General features: G+C 45.6%; 1 protein-coding gene across 1 annotated transcript in view; it reads right to left on the bottom strand.

Annotated features, from left to right (window-relative positions):
- Positions 1-24,984, bottom strand: part of ube2r2 (ubiquitin-conjugating enzyme E2R 2) — a 38,456-nt gene that overhangs the window by 6,541 nt on the left and 6,931 nt on the right. The window contains exons 2-4 of the mRNA XM_066711947.1: positions 7,300-7,386; positions 6,802-6,899; positions 465-599 (exon numbers count right to left, since the gene is read on the bottom strand). Coding sequence (XP_066568044.1) covers positions 465-599; positions 6,802-6,899; positions 7,300-7,386 — 320 coding nt within the window. The remainder of the gene's footprint in view (positions 1-464; positions 600-6,801; positions 6,900-7,299; positions 7,387-24,984) is intronic.

The raw sequence follows: 24,984 nt of genomic DNA, 5'->3' as shown, positions 1-24,984 counted from the left end.
TGTGTAACAGTGTGCGTGCCTGCATGTGTGTGTGTGTAACAGCGTGCGTGTGTAACAGTGTGCGTGTGTAACAGCGTGCATGCGTGCGTGCGTGTGTGTGTGTGTAACAGCATGTGTGTGTAACAGCATGTGTGTGTTTAACAGCGTGCGTGCCTGCGTGTGTGTGTAACAGCGTGTGTGCATGCGTGCGTGTAACAGCATGCGTGCGTGTGTGTAACAGAGTGCGTGTGACAGCGTGCTTGCATGTGTTACAGCGTGTGCGCGTGTTACAGCATGTGTTCTCGTCTCGCATAGTGCAGAGCAGTGTCTGTACAGTGCGTTTTCCTCTCAATGTATGCACAGTGTAGTGGCCTGTGTTGACATGTTTGTACTGTGTGTATTCCCCATGTCTCCTCTCATGTCATGTGTGCAGCAGTGTGTGTGTGTGTGTGTGTGTGTGTGTGTTGACCATGTGAGCAGCGCACCTGATGATCTCAGCATACTCCTTGTCCTTGCCCTTGCTGTCCCTCCACTTGCGGAACATGACGGAAGCGTCCACGTTGGCCGGGGAGAAGGTGTTGGGCTCGTTCAGCAGGGAGATCACACTCAGGAGGATGGTCCTGCACACAGACACACACACTTGCTCACTCAGTGTTCAATTAAGAAAAATAAAATAAAATAATCAGACGCAGGTCAGGAGGACAAAGGCCAATTCAACTCCCACAGCAAGAACATCTGGGAACAATCTTTACTACGATACACAATACCTCTGACAGGCTCACAAACTCTGTCTAACCCTCTGCCTCAACATCCTTACTGTTCACACCAAATACAGCACACAGCTCCTATCTGTCCAGTACTCACACCAAAGTGCCGCATTAAATACCAGATAGAATTCAGTGTGTATCAATTTGTTACTTAACACAACCTATATATACTATACTGCCATGTAATACATCTAGTATTTTGCATACTACTAAACTGTATTCCATACATGTACTACATTTCACAATTCTGTAGCTGTTACAAGTACGATATTTTGCACTATTAAGCTCAGTTCTCAGTATTTTTAAACCCCGACAGCTTTTTTCTATGTTATGGTTCTGGTGCAAATCCAATCTGAGTGTTTTTCTATCATAACCCCTCTTCTACTGTTCATATCCTCCAACCTATCAAACAAAGGAGTACCCAAGCATTTCAGAATACAGTGTAAAAATATGAATAATAACATCAATTATCTAAAACAAATCCCTATTTAAAGTTTGCACTTTCATACTAGGGATGCACCGAATGTTCAGCAACCGAAATTATTCCGCTAAAAAAAACACTTTCGGTGTTCAGCCGAACAAGTGAGAAGACCAAATAAATTTTACCGAACAATGATGCTTTTGATGACGCGATCAAATAGCAACCAGCTATTGCGATTTATTTTGTTTTCGCTGGAACTCGAACGCACTGTTCTGTTTGCAAACGCAGAGCAGCAGTCCGAGTGTGGTTTGGAGAGGTCAAGCCAATCGTTTAATCAAGTAGACCATATAAATTAGCTAGCTAGATAGGTCTTATACATTTTGTATTTCACTATTGTGACCGGAAAACATTGCCACAAGGACGCCAATGTAAGACATTTTCATTGCAGCTCACAATGCTAAACTGGCAATTGAATGAAAATGTATAAAAAATTATATTAATGTTCAGTCAATTACAGCTGTAATTGCAAAATATTCCTTTATAAAACAAATAGTCACAACCATTATAGTTAAATTTGAAATAGTGACAATAAAAAGTTGTGATAATATCGGGACAATAATACAAGAGTCTGACACGACATGCGTGAGAGTTGAAAGGTCTGCTATTATGCCATTTCCATACATCTTCTAATAATGTATTTTTACATAGATATTTATTTAACAAAGTTGTTGTGTTAGATAAGTATTCATCAATTGCATCAATTACAACGTATTAATTTGAAACGATTTGTGACAGAGACATGCATGTTTTGGTGCGTAGTGGAGCTTCTGCTGAAGAGAAACGTGCCTTTGCTGGCGTGTGCGGTACTGACCAACGGAAAGGACGTCACTGTCTGTCATCATTCCTAGAGATTGTATATTTTTCACCCAACCACAGACCGTGACTCTATGAATATACAGTGAGGGAAAAAAGTATTTGATCCCCTGCTGATTTTGTACGTTTGCCCACTAACAAAGAAATGATCAGTCTATAATTTTAATGGTAGGTGTATTTTAACAGTGAGAGACCGAATAACAACAGAAAAATAAGGAAGATCTGGGCCAGGTCCTGGGGTCGATGTACAGAGAGGGCAGATTGGCCCCTTCGATGAAGAAGAGTATCCTCTCCCTTCTTCACAAGAAGGGAGACACGAAAGATCTGAGGAACTGGCGGCCAGTCAGCCTCCTGTGCACCGACTACAAGATACTGGCCAAAGCACTGACGCTCCGGCTGCAGCGGCCACTCCCTCAAGTCGTGGGTCCCGACCAGGTCTGTGGTGCCCGGGGGAGATCGGCGGCCGACAACGCCATGCTGCTCAGGGATGTCGTGGCCTACTCGAACGAGAGAGGGCTTCCCCTGGTCCTAATCAGCTTGGACCAGGAGAAAGCCTTCGACAGAGTGGGCCACGAATACCTGCAGCTTGTTATGGAGAGGATGGGTCTCGCTCTTGGCCTGAGGAAGTGGGTCAAGATCATCTACAGCGGCCTAAGCAGCAGGGTCCTTGTGAACCGCCACCTGACCGAACCATTTCCGGTCAGGTCGGGGGTCCGGCAGGGTTGTCCCCTGTCGGCCCTGCTGTACGTCCTCTGCTTGGAGCCGTTCATGCAGGCGATCCGCCGGGACGTCCGGGTGACAGGTTTCCATCTCCCGGGTTCCGGCGGAGAGCAACTGAAGGCCCTGGCCTATATGGACGACGTGGCCGTGGTCTGCACGGACGCTCCGTCCGTGGCCAGGGTCGAGGAACTGCTGGACGGCTTCTGCAGGGCGACGGGGGCCGCTGTGAACAAGGCCAAGAGCGAGGTCTACCTCTCCAGGGCATGGCCTGTCGGCCGGGGCCCGCCGACCGTGTTCCCTGTGAAGCCGTTTATCAAGGTTCTGGGGATCACGATCGACGGGACCAACACGGGCACCCGGAGCTGGGAGGAGGCCATAGCAAAGGTCCAAAAGAAGATCCACGGCTGGAGCACAAGGACCTTGACGATGGCTGGTAAGGTGCTGGTCGTAAAGGCCATCCTCTTCCCGATACTCCTCTACGTAGGAATGATCTTCCCCCCAGACAAGGGTATCGCAAAATTAGTGACCCGAATTATATTTCGGTTTGTCTGGGGGAGCAAAATGGAGAGGCTGAAAAGAGTGCAGATGGTGAAGGGTACCCTGGATGGAGGTAGGGGGGTCCCGGACGTTGTGCGGCTGATAAAGGCGCAGGGGCTGGCTTATGTGGTCAAGAACATCCAGGCTGCTGGCAAGAAAGTGAGTTTCATGAACCGCTTTTATTTTGCCAGCAGCCTGAGACCATTCGGCCTCTGCGCCATGGACAACACCAGGCCGCACTCGTGGGATCCCCCGCCGTTCTACAGGGCGCTCCGAGCCTTTGCGCTCGAAGTAGGTCTCCATAAAGTCGTGCTGGCCTCCTGGGATTATAAGACCATCTGTAGTCAGATGAGATCTGCCCAGGAGACCAGCCGGATAGAAGATTTCCCTCCCGAAACCTGCCGGGTTTATCTGGGCTAACGCTACGCACGTTTGCCTCACGAACACGCAGAAAGATGTCTCCTGGATGGCTGTGAGTCGGTGTCTCCCCACCCGAGTGTTTATGCACAGAAGGGGCATAGCTCCTTATGACACCTGCCCCTATAAGGGTTGCTTGGGGAAGGAGACGGAGGCTCACATCTTTAGTGAGTGCCCCTCCGCCCACAGGGTCTGGCTCCTGTTTTCTCCGTTCCTCCACAGGTTCGCCGTTCCTGCGCGGGCGACCGCCCAGCAGATCCTATACGGTCCAGCCAAGGGAATCTCTATATCTACCTTGAGGTGCTGGTGGCGTGTCGTCTGCGCAGTGAAGCAGGCACTGTGGGAGGGACGGAACATATGTTTGTTCAATAAGCAGGAGCTGGACCCGATCGTCATCGCGCGGAGGGGCATGGTGTTTGTGAAAGACTACGTCAATCTGGAGGTCCATCAGAGGGGCAAGGAGGAAGCCTTTAAGAACTGGCGCATACAAGATCTGGGGGAGCTCAGGATCCCGTGATGGGACCCACCTCCGGGGACGGTTAGTTCCCCCTGCTGGAGCCCGAGTCCAAGATCTTTTAAAGATCTTTTAAAGATTTTATGAATGATTGTTTTTAAAAGAAGATTTTAAATAATGAATCTTAATTGTTTTTAAAGATTTAGTTGTTTTTAAAATACATTGTTTAGGGTTTTTTAGGTATAGTTTTGTTATATTTTGTTGTCAAATACATTGACCGTTTTTGGGTTTAATTTAAAATGCATTAGACTTTTTTTGTTTGTTTTTTATTTTTTCCTTTTAATTGTTTCTTTATTTTGTCTAATGCATTTTCTGTTATTTTCAATGTATTTGACTCTTTTGTTGGTGTGCAGTTTTTGCTTTTATCACGTTTTGTTTATTTGATTTGAGCACATTTATTTTAAAAGTTAATTGTTTTAGTTTTGTTAAAATCACAAAGTTTTTAAAATTTTTAAGTGATTTTAAGGATTGATATGTCAATGTTTTTAATCATAAGTATTAAAAATTGAATTGTTTTTATTTCATGCAATGTAAAATACTTCAACCCAATAAACAGTATAATTTTAATGGTAGGTGTATTTTAACAGTGAGAGACAGAATAACAGCAACAAAATCCAGAAAAAACGCATTTCAAAAAAGTTATAAATTGATTTGCATGTTAATGAGGGAAATAAGTATTTGATCCCCTATCAATCAGCAAGATTTCTGGGTCCCAGGTGTCTTTTATACAGGCAATGAGCTGAGATTAGGGGCACTCTCTTAAAGGGAGTGCTCCTAATCTCAGCTTGTTACCTGTATAAAAGACACCCGTCCACAGAAGCAATCAATCAGATTCCAAACTCTCCACCACGGCCAAGACCAAAGAGCTGTCTAAGGATGTCAGGGACAAGATTGTAGACCTACACAAGGCTGGAATGGGCTACAAGACCATTGCCAAGCAGCTTGGTGAGAAGGTGACAACAGTTGGTGCGATTATTCGCAAATGGAAGAAACACAAAATAACTGTCAGTCTCCCTCGGTCTGGGGCTCCATGCAAGATCTCACCTCGTGGAGTTTCAAGGATCATGAGAACGGTAAGGAATCAGCCCAGAACTACACGGGAGGATCTTGTTAATGATCTCAAGGCAGCTGGGACCATAATCACCAAGAAAACAATTGGTAACACACTATGCCGTGAAGGACTGAAATCCTGCAGCGCCCGCAAGGCCCCCTGCTCAAGAAAGCACATGTACAGGCCTGTCTGAAGTTTGCCAATGAACATCTGAATGATTCAGAGGAGAACTGGGTGAAAGTGTTGTGGTCAGATGAGACCAAAATCGAACTCTTTGGCATCAACTCAACTCGCCGTGTTTGGAGGAGGAGGAATGACCCCAAGAACACCATCCGCACCGTCAAACATGGAGGTGGAAACATTATGCTTTGGGGGTGTTTTTCTGCTAAGGGGACAGGACAACTGCACTGCATCAAAGGGATGATGGACGGGGCCATGTACCGTCAAATCTTGGGTGAGAACCTCCTTCCCTCAGCCAGGGCATTGAAAATGGGTCGTGGATGGGTATTCCAGCATGACAATGACCCAAAACACAGCCAAGGCAACAAAGGAGTGGCTCAAGAAGAAGCACATTAAGGTCCTGGAGTGGCCTAGCCAGTCTCCAGACCTTAATCCCATAGAAAATCTGTGGAGGGAGCTGAAGGTTTGAGTTGCCAAACGTCAGCCTTGAAACCTTAATGACTTGGAGAGGATCTGCAAAGAGGAGTGGGACAAAATCCCTCCTGAGATGTGTGCAAACCTGGTGGCCAACTACAAGAAACGTCTGACCTCTGTGATTGCCAATAAGGGTTTTGCCACCAAGTACTAAGTCGAAGGGGTCAAATACTTATTTCCTTCATTAACATGCAAATCAATTTATAACTTTTTTGAAATGCGTTTTTCTGGATTTTTTTGTTGTTATTCTGTCTCTCACTGTTAAAATACACCTACCATTAAAATTATAGACTGATCATTTCTTTGTTAGTGGGCAAACGTACAAAATCAGCAGGGGATCAAATACTTTTTTCCCTCACTGTATAGCCAATACAATTAAACCCTTTTAATGACATGCAGAAACCCACAGAAGGGAGTAGTATATGTGACACCATATAACACCCCTTCTCATTTGTTAGTGTTTATACAGATACCCCATTAGCTGCCATGTTATTGCATATGTGATTGATTAATTTGAAAACGATGCTCCTGCCTCTATTAGCAAGTGTTACAATTCAATAGAATGCAATGTTTTGATCAAAGACCTTATAACACTTGCAAGTAGAAACTGTGTGGTCTATACAGGTGTGCAATTAGCTTTTGTTATAATGATTGATTAATTACCTGAATAATTGCCACGTTTTAATGTTCACCACACATTTATGCACCCTCAGTCAGTTATAGGCCTAATATAATCTATTCAAGAAAGGGGGCTGCCTCTGAGAAGGACCCCTGCTGCAGTAACTTGAGGCAGACGCCCCCACACACATACACACCCCCAAACATCACAGGCTACTCCAGCTCACCACCTCCATGCCCTCCCTGTTACCTGACATTCTGTGTGGGGTTCCACCTCTCGGAGGGCAGCTCTCCACTCTGGGGGTCGTCCACAGGGGGGTGCAGGATTGAGATGCACACGTCGCCGTTCTGTGGATGGTGCACGCACACAGACAAACACAAACACAGAGGTTATTAAATCAGCTTCCCTCAGCTGCAACAACTAACCCACAGCACAACCCCTCACCTTCCCGCTCTCTCTATCCCATCCACCCCACCTGCCTCTCACACTCAGTCCTTCCGCTGTGACCACTAATTTAACCCCCTCCCTTCCTCTTTTCCATCTCTCCATCTTTCCCAATCCTTCCACTGTGACCAGCAGAGCACCCCCCCCCTACACTCATCACTAACCAACACTTGTTTTCTTGTCCATCTCAGTCAACTCCACCTCCCACCCTCTCCCTGTCTCTCCACTTTACCCAGCAGCCGAGGAGGTCTCCCTCAGAGGCTGACCTCCCTGGGTAACTGTTAGCTCGGGGGGGTATCTTACCTCATAGATGTTAGGGTGCCACATCTTGGTGAGGAACCTGAATGTGGGTGGGGAGTAGGGGTAGTCAATGGGGAATTTAATGTGAGCCTGCGAACAGAGAGTGGGTGGGGGTGAAGTGGGAAAGTGACAGGTAGGGAGAGAGAGAGAAAGAGAGAAGAGGAGAGAGCAAAATTAGAATACTTTTTGACACCCGTTTTTCCAGTTCATTAATACAATTCATTCCTGACCTTGTTTCCCCAATAGAAAGAGATATAGAGGGGTATTAGGGAACTCAAAACAAATTTAATCCCCCACACTTCTCCCTCTCGGACTCTCCTGCTGCTTGCGTGAATGTTAAGCTTATGCTTTTGCAAGAGAAGGGGAGTCAGTTATGGTCCCTGGCAGTGCTCTATATTGTTCAGAGCCTGTCAGAAAACTCAGCACAGGCCGAGGGTGGGGGCGAGTGAAAGCTACCCTCCTAAACATGCCTACAGACCCACACACACCTGCCCCCACACACACATACGCACCAGTGTGCAGGTACAGATTGATAACAAGAAAATGCGTGCACGTGTTGGCATGTACACTCCAATACAGGATGCCAGAGGACTATTGCATAATCCTCGATAGCAGCTCCCACTGTTACTGAGCTTTCAGTGGCTTTTTATTCAGTACATAAACACAAATGCTCAAATCAGTTTGGAGAAAGCTTTTCCCACTCCTTCCATGACACAAACCTGAAGACAGTAGGTGGTTACACAAGCACAGTAGGCCGGAGAGCTGACACACTGTGGGGGGTGTGGCGGAGGCTGTGTGCGCAGGCAGGAGGGCAGTGTGAGAGTGAGTGTGCATCTCAAACTGCACACAAGGGCAGGAGAAAAAAGCTTACAAATCAAGAGGAGACCATTTAGCTCATCCAGCGCTTTGGTTTCCTTAGTAGGCAAATCTGAGAAGCTTGTCCATCAGTGAGTCTTCAAAATGCATGCCTGGGTAGCTCGTTGCATAACTCTGAAATAGTTTTTTTTTTTTCCTCCTCCAGCTCTGATTTCATCTAAACTTCACTTTCACTTGAGCCCTTGACCCCCATTCTTTTGATCTATTGTTTGAACTTGAAGTAGTCCCTTGGGGTTAACTTTGTCTGTACCTTGGAGAATACTCAACACATGAGATAAAGACAAAGACTCCTGTTCAGGCCACAACACTGCAGTCTTTATTGGTCTACTTTTCCCAATCAATGTAAAAGATTTGCATTTTCTTTCCTTTCTTCTGCACGTCAGGACAATGTCTCAGGGAAAAATTAAAGTTTGTATCGGAGTTTTGTGGTCTATATTCAGACTTATTTTCCTAAAGCCTTTTGAGGTCTGATGCACATCTGTCTGTAACTTTTCAACTTTCTTGATGTTGGGTGCAGGTGTGTGTCTGTATATGGCTGTGTCCCTCTGATTGTCCTGTTTTGGGTGTGTCTTTATATTTGCGGCAGAGAGAGAGAGAGAGAGAGATTGAGAAATGCTGACTCACTGTGTAGAGAACCCTGGCTATGTTACAGTATAGCATTACAGTCCAGCCACACAGATAGAAAGAGTGAGCGAGCAAGAAAGAGTAGGGGGAGGGGGCGTACGTAAGAACTATAAAGAGAGGAGGAATGGCATGTGTGAGGGGGAAATTAGTGAGTTAGAGAAGGAAACAGACAGTGAAAATGAGGGGGGGCAGGGCAAGAGGGAGAGGGAGGGAAGAGAGGGACTCACAGTGGGAGAAAGGGAGGAGTGTGACAATGTGCAAGAAAAACCTGCAGTGAACAACAGAGGAAGAGACAGACAGATAAAGAGGGGGGGGGAGGGAGAATCACAGCACAGAGAGAGGAGAAGAGAGGTAGAGTGTGCGTGTGAGCGAGAGAGAGATTGTATGGGACAGTTACAAGGAATTAGGAGATCTTTTTTTTGGAAGTCTACAGTAATCCCACGTGAACAGCACAAAGGCGCAGCACTAAAGTGATATGAGCTAGACTGGCAGTACATGAAAACTCACATACAGACCCATTGTTCTTTCCCAGTCTTGGAGAGTTAGAGAAGCAGGAAGGCAATAATAATTATAAAAAAGACAGATACAGAGAGAGAGCAGGTGCAGTACCAATCCCTCAGTGCTAAATATAGCACTGTCTCTGTGGGGGGGGTTCTGAGTCTAGGACACAGCATGCTGAGATGGGGAGAGAGAAAAAGGGAGTTTGAGAGGGAGGAGGGTAGTGTGGGCTAGTGGTTGCAGCTGAAAGATGGAGAGAGAGAGAGAGAGAGAGAGAGAGAGAGAGACACACACACACACAGTGTGGATCAATGGCAAGAGGTCAGCTTTCCGCTTTCTCATTTGCACGATGAGGGAAGGAAAGTTTCCATTACATGTCCAGAACAGCCACGTCAATCAGTAACAAAATCTCCTGGATGACAACAGTAGCAGCAGCCCCTGCTCCAAGAGCTGGGCATCACAGACGCCCTCAGAGACGGGCATCTGGTTTCTGAAACGGGAGCCGTGTTGATGGGCAGCTTCTGCTTGGTAATGAAAAGGGCCCAGGTTCTGCACGGACCCCCTTTTTCCTTCTTGAATGCATATTTCTGTATTTCACCCCCATTGTCACAGGAGCACTCCAGTGAACGGGGTGTGGGGTGAGGATTTATGCGTCATCTACCATTTCACAGTTAGGGCCAGATCCTCCTCTAATGACCAGATCGTTCTGCTCCTACCGGGACGGCCCACTGAGGTATGCAGAGGTCGGCTCAGGCAATCTCAGCCTGGCCTAACAAGACCCCTAGAGTCTCACTGCTGTGCACCGAGACTCGTCTTTTATGGTGACTAGTGTCAGTCACATTTGGATTCTGGGAAAGCATTGAAAGGGGAACTAGAACCGCTTTGAATGCCAGTTGAAATTGAAATTGAAATTGAGTGGCCTAATAGTTAACAGGCCCAGCTGGCCACTCAGACCTTGTCTATGTGAGCACCAGTCCGTAACACAGCCAGGTTGCCTGAGCCCAGTGTGCACCTACATGAGAAACCTTCTTTACAATCCTATAAGAGAACTTTTGTTTCTACCAGAAAAACACATTTTTCTTCAACTTATTCAATGATAAAATATTTTCAAACAGGAAAATGAAGAGTGAAGGGCCTCCATTCGCTTCTCTAGTATCCTTTATTCTCCCCTTTGCAGAGCCATGTATGCCTTTAAGATTAATGAAAACCCTAAGAATGAAATGTCTTTCAGTTGTATAGACCCTGAAGAGGGAGACAGCGCTACTGTAACACAGAGCACAGCTTGGGTACCAGTCTTAGGAGGACACACGAGTGATAGATGAGCATACACATGTGAATAGATAAAATCATTTAAATTAAATATGTATGTGGAGCCCCATCACTGCAGTTGTGGAGAGCCACTTTATTCTGCAAAACATCTTCACCGCTACTACTTAATCGATCTGATCGCTCGCTCTACTCCTGCTGCTCCCCCCCCACACCCACCCCGGCTCTCCTTTTAAATTAGTGAGTTGAAAGCTTCACTGGATTGAGGAAAAAAAAAAAAAAAGTGAATGAGGCCTAGTACTTCTGACACATAAAACATCAACTATTAAAACAGTAACAGTTAAAACATTAAAACAACCACCACCTATTGTTAATACTATATCCACAATACAAAAAATCTCTACCAAACACTACATTGACAGCACCTACAACAGTGTGAGTTACTGCGATATCAGCAACTACAACAATAACGCCAAAAACGACAATAAATACAACTCAACTGACACCACCAGCAGCCCCAGAGAGACTGTAGCTGCAGTACTGAGGCTATAACACAGTCACTTACCTATGTGACTCACAGACCACTGTCCGCGATGTACATCGTTCACTAATTCCCACCTGAATGTGCTCTGCCCATCGCTAAAGCTCTACTGTGTTTTCTCCCTCCCTTCCCTTCCCTCTCCTCCTCTGGACTCGGCAGGCCTGACCTGTACGGAGCACAGCTGTCCAGAGGAATCAGTGCTCACCACAGACAGCCATTCAGCACAGCCCAGTGAGCCCAATATTGCTGACAAGAGCCAGGCTTCTGCTCAAAGGGAGCACACACTGTTCAAATGCAAACCTTGGCTTTGTTAAAGGAAACAATGGACACATACAAACTGTGCTTCTGTGTGTAAAAAAACACTGTACTGACTGAGCCACTACTAACTATAAGAGGTGCATCTCAACCCCAAACAAGAGGCCATTTACCGTGGGGGTCCGCACCGTCTCTGTGAAGAGTTATGCTGGTATGTGTCTGGTACTTACAACACGTCAGGAAAAGAGAGAGAGAAAGGAAGAAGTGTGAGGAGAGGGAGAGGTGGGATGCAGGGGAGCAGGCGTGCATACGTAGGAGAATTAAAATAAGGGGGGAGGAAGGAAAAGGTCCGTTTGAAATGCTTCTGGTAAGGAGTCGGAGAGAGGGAAGCCAAGTCATAGCAGGGTAAAGGAAAGGGGGAGGGAGAGAGAGAGCACACAAGAGAACTGAGGACAGACTAGGAGAGCAGGGGGGGGGGGGGAAGGGCATGGTATTTGTTAGAAAAACCTGCAGTGAATAAGTCAGAGAGAGAGAGCACACAGCCCTAAGTGACGGGGGGTAAAAAAAGAGAAGCAGAGGCAGGGAGGAGTGTGTTGGACAGCAGAGAGTGAAAGTGCTGAGGGAGCAGAGTGAAGTCAGCTTACCTAGTGTGCGAGACAGACCCCCTCACACAGGGACATCTCTGACACCCCTACACAGGACGGACACACACACACACACATATATATATATATATATATATATATATATATATATATATATATATATAAATAAATAAATAAAACAAGCATTCAATCAGTATCTAGCCTGACCTTAATGAGAAAGTGAGTAGAGGAGAAATTAGCTCTAGGGGATGTGAATTCACATAGCCAATAACTTCAATTAATTTCCTGTTTCCCAGCTCTTGCTTGTGTCTTTAGATTGGTCTTGGGGTTTTTAATTTTCAGATTTCCTTCTCTGCTGAGCAGTGCTGCTGTGCTGGTTTGGATGCCAGGTAGGAGCAGCCTTCTGAAGGACTGAGACGACAGGGACCGTATTCCTGTTCACAGCGATGTGTTGGATTGTGTATTATTTTGAGGTGGAGCGCACGCACACACACGCACTTGTATACAGTCAGAGGTCGGCCCCATGAAGATCCTAAGAGGGAAAAACTAAATATCATCCTGGAAACTAAGTAAAAAGAAAACCGAGCCGCATGTGTGGTCCAGGCACAGAACAGGCAGAGGGTGGGCCGTGTGGCGCTGATCTCGGAGGTGGGGGGGGGCTGTGTAGAGTGCCGATATCATTATCTGGAGCGCACAGTTGAAGCCACCCAGCACCATCGACAACAAAATAACACGAACACACAGGTGCACACGCACACTCTCCCTCTCTCACGGATGCTTGACAGGCACATACCCACACACGATCAACATGCTCCCAATGAGACTGCCCCTGCCCTGGAGCGTGTTTTAAGTCCATGTCTGCCGCACACAATTCACTCAAGCACAAACATACACAAACTATCCAGCACCTGGCAATGGCTCACATACACAAGGGCTGAAACCTCCATGATACAAAAGTTTGGTCTCTGTAAATATTAATTGAATTGGTGTGAATAATTTTTTAAATATACAGCTCTGGAAAAAATTAAGAGACCACTGCTAATTTTTCTTAAATCAGCTTCTCTACATGTATGGCAGCCATTGCATTCATTTTTTTATTTGGGAGAAATGTTGTCAGTAGTTGTCAAAAATGTTCATTTTACCCAAACACATACCTATAAATAGTAAAACCAGAGAAACTGATAATTTTGCAGTGGTCTAAATTTTTTCCAGAGCTGTACGTCGGTTGTGTTTTTCTGGAGCTAGTAGATAGTGGGCAGTCATCTTACAGTTCAGAAGGGGTCCAAAGTGGCACAGACCAGTTGTGTCCTGAAGCCTGCGAGAAGCTCTCAAACAGCTTTGTAAGCAAATGTGTAAACAGGATTTGAAACTTCATGATCCCAAAACAAGCTGTGCAGGGATGAGACAGTGCATGGAATGAAATGGAGTGAGAGGGAAGAGAGAGAGAGAGAGAGAGAGAGATGGAGAGAGCTGAAGAGAAGGGGGTGGGGGGAATACTGGAGAAGAATAGAGCAACAGATGAAAGAGACCCAGTGAGTGGTGTGTGAGCCTGTTGTTACAGTGCAGAGCTCAGCGGTTTAATGGACTGAGTACAGAGAGACTGAGGCCATCCAGGCAGGCACACAGCCCAGCACTGTCACTCACAGCCCTGGCCTACAGGAGAGGGGGGGGGGGGCGGTCAATGATCTACTGAAAAGAGTGAGAGGGAAGGAAGTGGTGGGGGGGAGGGAAGAAAATGGAAAGATATTGTGTGATGTGAGAGTGAGACAGGCGGATATGGATACGGCCCTGGTGCAGCACTCAGGTGAGCAGATGCAGTGAGTGAGACAGGAATGGAGTCGAGAGAAGCATTGTGTATTTATTCGAGGAAGCGAATAAATAAAAAGTTGTACTTATAGTATAGGTACATTCATCGGTCCTGAAGCTTCAATAAGTGAATGAATTCGCTTTTTTTTTTTGTTATCCGTTTCAGTGCATGTTAGCTCCAATGTAAACGCCGGAGCAGAGCGTGTGCCAGGAGCGGTTCAATCACGTCTCTAATTAGAACATGGAACAGCATCACAGCATCACACAGGAACCTGACAGCGGCTCCGCTTTGAACTGAGCGTCCGCTCCCTCTCTCTCATCTCCCTCAAAAATCAAACAAAGCCGGGCGTGCACGCTTTCAAAGCGAGGCTTCAGATGTCTACTTCAGCAGTGTGAGAAGTTAATGAGTGGTGTCGAAATAGGAGTAGAGTGGAGGGAGAGGCGGAGGAGGCCCGGGCACTTGCACAACACACGCTGCGACAAGAGATGGCCTTGATGAGATCATTGCTCGGGGAGGACCCCGTTCTGCCATTCACTTATTATATCAATGACGCAGGCTGACTCTGGGTAAAGGGAATCTGGTTTTCAATTCTAATCGTCGCTCCAAAAACTACTCTGGGGTAACTATTTTCACAAGTGCACCCAAATAAACTCATCCTTTCCCTCCACGCACACTCACACACAAACACATTCCCCATTGAGAGTTCAGACAGAAGTAAAATCCCACAGGACTGTTTCTCAGGCACTGGAGCCTGTCACTTTCTTTGAACTGACAGTATTAAATTCCTGCAAATTGTCTCCCTACAAATTCTCCCCTAGAATTTTCAGAGGAAAATAAAAGAATAAGCATAACAATAACCATGAGAGCTTGATAAACAGGGGGGACCTTGTTCACCACGAGGTGTCACAATGCCCAAGTGCAAAAGATCACACCTCTGAAGAGCAAGCACTAAAATAACAGTAATAACAGTAAGGGGCAATCTGAAAGAATACAGAGCTGCAGGAATGTAGAACCGAGTTAACCTTGACAGGCATGTCAAAACAAGCCACGGCAGAGAAGCCTTGAAACTCCCAATGCTGCCAGCACCTTAGAGGAGAAGGCCAGACAGTGAAGTGCAAAATAACTTTCACACCCCCTGGACACAACCCGACCGCACAGAGACTCGATTCATGCAGGACTGGCTGAAAAGTCTGTGTTATGTCAGCCTGGGTGTCATCTGGGAACACGAGGAATCGATAAATTAAGCCAGACAACCAGTTAGCTATGCCACAGGAAGCTGCTGGTTAAATTAAAGGGTCGCTGATGGCCTGGTGTTTTGGTGCCCTCAGGAGTCTGGCAGTTGCTTTGGGAACTGTTCGCAGGACTGATTGGAGGGGGGAGGGCTGGGAGAGGTATTGCTCATCCTTCCTCCATTACAAGCCCTGACTCACCAAACAGAACCGCCCTGGGAAGGCAAAGCCAAACCGACATCAAAGTCTTTAACCCCTTAACCCAGTCCTAATGGTATCTGCAAAACTGACATTACATTTCTCTGTGTCTGTGAGCGGTCGGGAAGGGGGGGCATAATGAAAAATAATTTCAACAAGTAATCCTACGAAAGAGACAAGAAAATAGCTAAGATAACATCGACACCGAAACAGCTGGTGTACAGCAGTCACTTTGACAGGTGCAGTGGAACCCAAACAAACTGCTCTGTCTGGGATATCAGCACAGTTTGGGCCTTGGAGATGTTCATAAAATATTTTACAAGGGCACATGCGGACGAGAAAACCCTGATCTAGAGAAAGTACTTAAAAGGTACAGTGCGAAATGGTGCAGCCCACACTTGGAAACCACCAGGCGCCACCACAAAGCCTGTGCAATGAGCTCCCCTCTCAGACTACAGGCTGGTCGAAAGAAAGAGGCAGCGGGGGGGGCTCTCACAACAGCTCTGAAGGCAGGCCTCCTGTTGCTGTGCTGTTTTCCCACAGTCAGACTGAGCTTCAGGGGGATGGCAGGGGCTGGCAGCAGGGCCAATGATTGTGGAAAGCATTTGGACAGCGGCACTGGCAGGACTGGGGGAGAGGGCACTGTTGATCTCTCGGTCTTTCAACACAGTGGGGGGCAGGGGCATAGTTCTGCCAACTCCACACTGTGCAGCAGTGTGCAGAGGGGTGTGCGCATAACTGGCTGAAATTTTTCATAAATTATAAAAATCCTCTCAATCTACCGTGTGTGGGGGTAGGCAGAATATCTGTGTATAGTAAGCAATGCATATGGCACAGCTGTTTTAAACCTTGGCTCACGGTCCATGGGGCTTGTGGAGTCAGAGGAGACTGCCCACTTTCAACTGGGAGAGCTGAAAAGCTATGGTGTCCTGAGCTAGCATTCTAAGCATGCTCATTGCAGCTCATAAATAAATTAATAAACACAAGAATGAGGAGATGAGAGATATTTGAGAGCTATGGGCACTTTGAGCCAGTTGGGCTCTCTCTGCACCATCTTATTTGCCAGTAGGTGATAACTCTTGAGTTGCCCTGTAACCCAACCCAAACACAAATATCAACACAAACTTAAAAACATTAAATTTACTGACCTTTTCTGAAGAGCATAACAAGCCTAACAAAATCCAACATGAAACACTGGTTCAACAACCTTTCCCAGATGAAAGAGAATCTACAGATCTTCCTGGGTGTGCAGTTAACTTCTTCAAGTTTTCAGCTAAGATCCAAGGATTGCTCCCATTTTTATTTTCTAGGCATTTCCCTCAGTATGTAAGTCATGCGCACAGATTATGCCATAATACTGTGCAGGCTGGCATCTATCTGAGCTGCAGTCTTGTTCAGATTTAGTCAATGCTGCAGTCCCTGCAGGGTCCAGAGAAGCATCAAAGCACAGTACATTGATGTCAACGTCATGACAGAAATGTAAAAACCACTAACAAATGTGTACTGAAGCACTACAATAATTTGATTTACTTATTGTAAGACTTTGGCAGGCAGGTCCACTGTGCATCTAGGGAGCAGGCTACAAGACTGACAAACTCGAACCCAGGACCTCTGCACTGCAAATAATCCATGTGACCTTATTGTCATCTTGTTTTACTGAGACTATGATACACACATGGAGTTAGATTCTCTAGACATTAAATTCCTTATCATTAAGTCATTTAGCATGGTTTTACTAAAAATAACACAAAGTTAACATTTACAGCTCATCTACAAAGGCTTTCCTTAGGTCTTGATGGACAACCAGTCATCCTCCAAACAGGGAGGCCAGCAGACACTGGGGGCTGGATGTCTAAAGGCCTCATTTTACACCCAGAAAGCACTAGCTCAGCACTCCACTACTCACACTGACCATCTCCTTCTAAAGGATATTATTTCACCAGTATATTCAGTTTCCCCACGGTAAAGATAATGCTGCCTGAGGTTTACAAGGCTCTGAAGCAGCACAGACTGTCAAAACACTGCAGAAAAAAGAGCTGACCGACCTTCAGTGGCGGAACAGTTCCTGGACATCTGATGGGCAAGTATGCATGTGAGCAATTTCTGATCATTTTGACAAAGGCAAATTTGCCAGCTTAGGAACACGGGCCATTTGGGAACAGTAAAACAGGGTAAGGTACATCAATGGAAGCTAAGATATTATGTGGTGAACCAGTCCTTCCCCTTCTAAACTTTAGAGTAAGAAACCCTGTCAGGAAAGCACTTATTTTATTATTATTTTATGAATTTCCCATTTATTGATTTCTCTCATTTTGTGACTTCCCTGGCACATAAATATGGTCTTACAGTGAGGGAAAAAATTATTTGATCCCCTGCTGATTTTGTACGTTTGCCCACTGACAAAGAAATTATCAGTCTATAATTTTAATGGTAGGTGTATTTTAACAGTGAGAGACAGAATAACAGCAACAAAAGCCAGAAAAACACATTTCAAAAAAAGTTACAAATTGATTTGCATGTTAATGAGGGAAATAAGTATTTGATCCCCTATCAATCAGCAAGATTTCTGGCTCCCAGGTGTCTTTTATACAGGCAATGAGCTGAGATTAGGGGCACTCTCTTAAAGGGAGTGCTCCTAATCTCAGCTCGTTACCTGTATAAAAGACACCTGTCCACAGAAGCAATCAATGAATCAGATTCCAAACTCTCCACCATGGCCAAGTCCAAAGAGCTGTCCATGGATGTCAGGGACAAGATTGTAGACCTACACAAGGCTGGAATGGGCTACAAGACCATTGCCAAGCAGCTTGGTGAGAAGGTGACAACGATTATTCGCAAATGGAAGAAACACAAAATAACTGTCAGTCTCCCTCGGTCTGGGGCTCCATGCAAGATCTCACCTCGTGGAGTTTCAATGATCATGAGAACGGTGAGGAATCAGCCCAGAACTACAAGGGAGGCTCTTGTTAATGATCAGCTGGGCAGCTGGGACCATAGTCACCAAGAAAACAATTGGTAACACACTACGCTGTGAAGGACTGAAATCCTGCAGCGCCCACAAGGTCCCCCTGCTCAAGAAAGCACATGTACAGGCCCGTCTGAAGTTTGCCAATGAAAATCTGAATGATTCAGAGGAGAACTGGGTGAAAGTGTTGTGGTCAGATGAGACCAAAATCGAGCTCTTTGACATCAACTCAACTCGCCGTGTTTGGAGGAGGAATGACCCAAAGAACACCATCCCCACCGTCAAACATGTAGGTGGAAACATTATGATTTGGGGGTGTTTTTCTGCTAAGGGGACAGGACAACTGCACCGCATCAAAGGGACGATGGACGGGGCCATGTACCGTCAAATCTTTGGTGAGAACCTCCTTCCCTCAGCCAGGGCATTGAAAATGGGTCGTGGATGGGTATTCCAGCATGACAATGACCCAAAACACACAGCCAAGGCAACAAAGGAGTGGCTCAAGAAGAAGCACATTAAGGTCCTGGAGTGGCCTAGCCAGTCTCCAGACCTTAATCCCATAGAAAATCTGTGGAGGGAGCTGAAGGTTCGAGTTGCCAAACGTCAGCCTCGAAACCTTAATGACTTGGAGAGGATCTGCAAAGAGGAGTGGGACAAAATCCCTCCTGAGATGTGTGCAAACCTGGTGGCCAACTACAAGAAACGTCTGACCTCTGTGATTGCCAACAAGGGTTTTGCCACCAAGTACTAAGTCGAAGGGGTCAAACTTATTTCCCTCATTAACATGCAACTCAATTTATAACTTTTTTGAAATGCGTTTTTCTGGATTTTTCTGTTGTTATTCGGTCTCTCACTGTTAAAATACACCTACCATTAAAATTATAGACTGATCATTTCTTTGTCAGTGGGCAAATGTACAAAATCAGCAGGGTATCAAATACTTTTTTCCCCTCACTGTACATGAGGTTCTAATGGAGACTTTAATGGATGTTTAGCATAGTTTTCAGTGCTAGAAACAGGGTCTGAGCATTTTGAAAGTTAATCTGGGCTGAACTTCAACGCTCCCACCACAGCAGTCAAACCACCCCCAACCCCCGGCCAAATACATAGTTAGCATTTATGCTCAAGAAGTGGTGTCCAAGCTGACCGAAGGGGTTATTATTGTATGACTCTGTCCAAACAGCTACTGCCTGTCGGGTGGAAACTGCTGCTCTGGTAGGGGAGGATCAGGAGACGTAGGGCTTGGCAGGATGAGGATCTGGCTTCACACCCCGCAGGGCCCTGACCCTGGGCCTCAGAAACACACCACAGCCTGGAGAGAGTGGGCAGGACTGCTAATGAAAACCTGGCAAAGCCTCTGGAAGAAACAGGGACACGCAGGCAGAGAAACGCACACACCCATTCTGACACACAGAGAGACGCACAACGGAAGACCCAACGGCTCAAAGCAAGAGAGAGATGCAGTCGCACACCGGGGGAAAAAAAAAACCAGACACGTACACCCACCCACTGACACCAAACAGTCAGTAAGAAACAAAAAATCTCAAATAAAATAGGGGTTCAGGTGCCCCTAACATCCTAACAGACAGCTGTGAAAAAATAAGTGAAAAATAATAGATACTGAATTTGGAAAAAAGCACTGTGCATGTGTGTGCATATGTGTTGTTGTTGTTGTATTTTTAATTCATTACCTCCCCCAATCTGCCTGCCTGCCAACCCACTCATTTTATATAGTCTATACAGTTAATCTATTTGTGGTTTAAATCAATATCTTCTCTGGTTTAACAACAGCAAAGCTTGCCTTTTCAGCTACAGACAGTGACTCTGGATGTGGCCTGAACAAGTCCCGTGGGAAACCTCAAAGCGCAACTGAGGGGCCCTCTGTATTCTCTCTGCCTCCTCTCAGTCCTGAGTGGGGAGCTTGGGTGGGGTCCCTGGTTAGAAAGCTTCCCAGATAAGGAGCCCCTTGAAGAAGCGCATTTGAGATCCTTTGCAGTGAAAACTCCCAGCAGTCGATTGCAGTGAGCTCCCCCATGGCCTGCTAGCCCCTGCAGCTCACAGAATGAGCTCCTCGAGGCCCTGCTCGGTGTAACACCCCTTCTAGCTGCCTGAACTTGCACTAGGTTATTTTCTCAGTCTTCCTAATGTCACAAGTTCTCCAGAGGCTGTTGTCGTCAAACTGTCAAGCCCCACTAATGTTCGCACACGTTCTCTCTGCTGATTTACCTCCTTTGCTCTTTGCAGTTTGCTCCACTCCCTACTTCCTGCAGGCTTTTGTTTAAAAGCACAATCTAGGATGTTTTGTTCGTGACAGGCTTATATGAAGACTGTTGGATTATGTGTAAAGGACATCGAGGCCTTTAATATGCAAGTGCTATATAAATGTGAAAGGAGGGATTGACGGCACAGATGAGCCCCATCGCCTGAAGACTGCAGGGTCAAACCCAGGCCATTCAGTGGCAAGAGCCCCTTTCACAATAACACACCAACCCAGTTTATGACCCACTTATTAGCAACATGGGTTCTGATTTTCGTTAGCATAAAAGCACATACATGGGTAGAAAGTGGGTTGACCCGGGTCAAGAGCAATCCAGCACAGGAAGCAACACTGTAGCAAAGCTAAAGGAAAGAAAAAAACAGAGGAGGTTGGCACACGTGTCTATGTGCATGTCGGTGTATGTGCGAGTGTTGCTGAGTGTCTTGTGGGCTTCTCTGTTGTAGTATTGGCTGCGTTAATGAGTTTCCAACACATCTGGTTCCACCCCAGCCCCAGCAAGGGGAACAGCAAACGAGCCCATCAATAATTCAGCAGCCTTATTAATATTCAATCAGCACCCCCTTTCTTCTGGTACCTTGGAGCTCCACACGTGCCACCTCCCACTCCACCTCTACAGCAGCGCTGAGCTCACAGCCTGCCAGGCAGCCACTCTGACAGCCCCGCGTGGAGGGAAAACAGCAGCACCATGAGAGACACACACACACACACACACACACACACACACAAATATATATATACACACACACACCGCACAACAGGGAAACCGCCGCCATCCACGGATAAATGGATAATACGTTTTAAAAAAAGAATAAAAGAGAAAGGAATAGAGAAATTAATCCCGTGTCCTTCTCATTCTCTGTTCTGTAAAGATGTCCTTGGGGATGCCATTTATATCCCCGGCAGCCCTATAAATAGGAGCCGGCCTGTTTGGTTCACACAGAAGGCCTGGCGGGTGGAAGAGCCGCATGTGTCTGCTGTACCTCTTCAAAAGCACTGTCGTCCACTGCAGCACAAGGTGTCAGGTGTACTATAGACCTTTAATTCACAATCGCGCTCCTTTGGGGCATAAAAGGGTCAGGCACCAATGGAGTGTATTCAGGAAGAACAAAAAAGAATGCTTCTTACCCATGTGCTCTACCGTGCTTTGCTTTGCCCTTGCTGAGCACTAGCATACTGTAGGGTGCCCGTCTTTAATATAAAGAGAAGCCTCAATCTTCAGTAAGCAGTATACATACATATACTTAAAACTTTGACACTTAAAAATCCTTAATGTTCTCCAATGCATCTAGTGAGAAGCACTGCATTTTCAATACAAAACCATCTTTAAGAACGACCAAGAAGGTAACAACAAAGATTCAGTCCACATTGCTCTTTCAGTTTCTCAGCAGTAGCTAATTGATCCTATAACTTCCATCGGACTAAGAACAGAGACCCCACAGCTTGCTTTGACAGGTACATTCTACATACCCACAATGCACTTCTTTACTCAATTCATTCTAAAGTGGGGCCGTCCTTGCACTGAAAGTGCTAATGCACCACAGCCTGCCTGTCATCAGACTAAAGCGGTATCAGATATTGACAAATTGGATGCATATAAAACCTGTACCCTTCCCACCCTCTCACATTCACAGCAGCTCAAAATCAAAAGCCTTTTGTATGATCGCTCCTAGAATTACTGCAATGGTGCAGTTTAGCCGCATTCATTACAAATTTGACGATGGGGGGCCAAAAAAAAAAAAAAAAAAAAAAGTAATTCTAGTGGTTTCAAGCATCATTCCGAGTTGTGTCTGTATGTGCTGCATTACCTGATGATTCACTCTAAAAATAGGAAGTTAAATTTAAACATTTAAATATGAACTACAAACAAAATCCTCCCGTGTTTGACGTCAGTGCTGCAATCGGAGGCAACGTACGAGAGCAGACTGCCGTACCCAGCCCTTGGAGCAGGGGGAACGAAGAAGCTGCAGTGCAAATGCATTTGTCACCACAAGTACGGTATTCCCATGTGCTTTTTACTGTGAGCCGGTAAATTGCACCTGACAACAGGGCTGGGTATCCATTCGCACTGCAGCTTCCACTTTTAAATTTGGATTGCTCTTCTCTCCAAGATCTGTTATCAGTGGCTGCCCCTGAGATGCATCTCCTCTGATTTCATGCCAACATTACACCTCGCACAGACTCTCTCTTTCCCTATACTGACCGTTTTCATTTTCAAACCGTAGTCCTGGAGGAGCCCAGTTTCTGCTAGGTTTTGTTCCATCTGAGCTCTTAACTTCATTTCAACCTTGTTATTTGTTTTCAGCCCTTAAAAAGGTGGAGATAATACAGTTAGGTGACATCAGAGTGAAACCCAGCGGGCCCAGGGGATTGCAGCAGACATGTTGTTTTGCTCCCTATTATAATTGTGTCAAGTGACCAGTATTAGACCGGTTATGGATTTACATGGCATACTGTAGGTCTTTTACAAGTCTGTCTGCAGGAAGAAAACTAACTACAATTACGGGCAAGGTTTAAAAACAGCACTATATAGGGTTGGATATCCGTTGATAAATAAACTTAGCTTGATCGTTTGAAAGATTGATTGACTGCTATTCAGTTCAGTCCAACTCCTCTCTGAAGTAAGGAAACGCCTGCACTAACAAAAGTTAGTGACCGCTTCCAGGGTAGGTTAAACTGGGCTGATTCCCACCAAAGCACTGGGGCAACAGAAGATACACACAAGTTACTGGAAGGGCTATTTCTGTTGTTCCTTAAACATGGCATCTCCCCTACAACATGCCAGGTGCAAAAAGCAATGCACTAGTTGAAGGGGGTGGAGGGGAGGATATTTATTTACAGAGATCTACCAATAAAGGAACAGTGATCTACCGCTAACCATAAAGGTGAGATGCCCTGAATGGCCTCCTGTGGATATGATGTTATAACCCTGCAGCCTCCAGTGGACTTTCAACAAAATGCATCATCCGCATTGTCAGCTGTGGACACTCCTTCCCAAACAATGAGAACATTAAATTATATAGGGCACAATATTTAGCCCTGAAAGGAAATGATGTATCCTAACTTCGTCTGTAATTTTCCAAGTGTGGCTAAACAACTAGGCTACATCCCCAAGACGATATATCTTCATAGTTTTGTAATTGGCATCTCTTCACAGGAAGAAAATAATAGCACATCCATTGTCTCTTTTTGGTTTGTTTTGTCACTGTCAGGGTACATCAAACCCATCTTTCCTACAAATTTATGACTTATAAGCTCAGAACTTCAGAATGGGCCTAGCATGTCCAAAGATAGCTGCATACCTCCCTTAACATTGTGTACCTCTGAGATGCAAACTGCTGCCCCCTTGAGATGCCCAAAATATCTGATTTACTGACGCTAGAGAGCTTTTCCAAAACTGTTTAGCCATTAAACATTCTTCTGTAAAATTAAAGACCACTGTGTTGCTGCAGTTACTTATTAGTGGCGGTTACAAGCAGACATTACCCGATGGCCGTTGGAGCTATTTCAGGGTACAGAACTGTAGCCCTGAGCTTAGATTAGATTCAAACAGGACACTAAATATTTTAAAGACTCTAAAATATATTTTATAATATATATTTATAGATAAAACCATGTGCATTTGAAAGTCTTGCCTGTTCCTTTGCTTTGTGTTACCTCTTTGCTTCCCTTGCTATAAGCATTTTACTCATTTGGAAAAATCAGACAGGATTGAAACAGTTGATGTTAAACCTAGCTGTATAACCTGTAGACCATGCAGACTTGAGATAGCCCTGATTTATAGTTACAAGCTATAGCTCATATTCAAAATACCCATTATATTAATAGCATGATGCATTTACAATCCAAAAATACATTGAATGTTGGATAGTTAAGAGCCTGTACAATCCGTGTCTGGCACTCACATCCTGAACATTAAAGCATCAGCCTAAGTCAGGATTCTCTGTGTGCGGAAGGGGCTCAGGACTGCTGGGATTACAACCCGCTAGCTGGAAAAGCCTGCCATCTGATCAATGCACAAAAGTTAAATTCCCACTGACATTGTTACCACTTTGGGGGAATATGAATGGGTTCTGCAGCACGGGCTCCTAAAAATGTGTGTGTGTGTGTGTATATATATATATATATATATATATATATATATATATAGTTAATAAAGAATGTTTGTCATTAGAAAAATAGGTGTTTTCGCCAGCCTTTACTGCAGGCCAGAAGTGGGCTCAGCTTGGCCTGGGAGGGAGCTGTGCTTGATGCAGCTGTGCTCAGGGGACCACTGTATTAGAGTGGATGAATCTGATTGGGAGAGGGCTGGCACTAGATCAATAAATGCATGCAGGACTGGGGGGAGGGGTTCTGCTATAAGCAGGAACATCAGTTTAATAGCCTCATGCTGGCATGGTGCTCAGTGCTGCTGGGAGACCTGTGCTCTTTCCACTGTAAAGGGCAAGCCTTCAGCCCAGCCTAGCCTACCAAAGCAGCTGATGATTTCAAGGTTATATAAAAAAAAAATGCTAAGTTCTAAGAATCTGCGATGCATACTGAAATCAAG

Source organism: Amia ocellicauda, chromosome 8 (genome assembly GCF_036373705.1).
Source record: "Amia ocellicauda isolate fAmiCal2 chromosome 8, fAmiCal2.hap1, whole genome shotgun sequence".
NCBI lineage: Eukaryota > Metazoa > Chordata > Actinopteri > Amiiformes > Amiidae > Amia > Amia ocellicauda.
The sequence above is the reverse complement of the archived record's forward strand: the minus strand, read 5'-3'. Positions and strand labels throughout refer to the sequence as shown.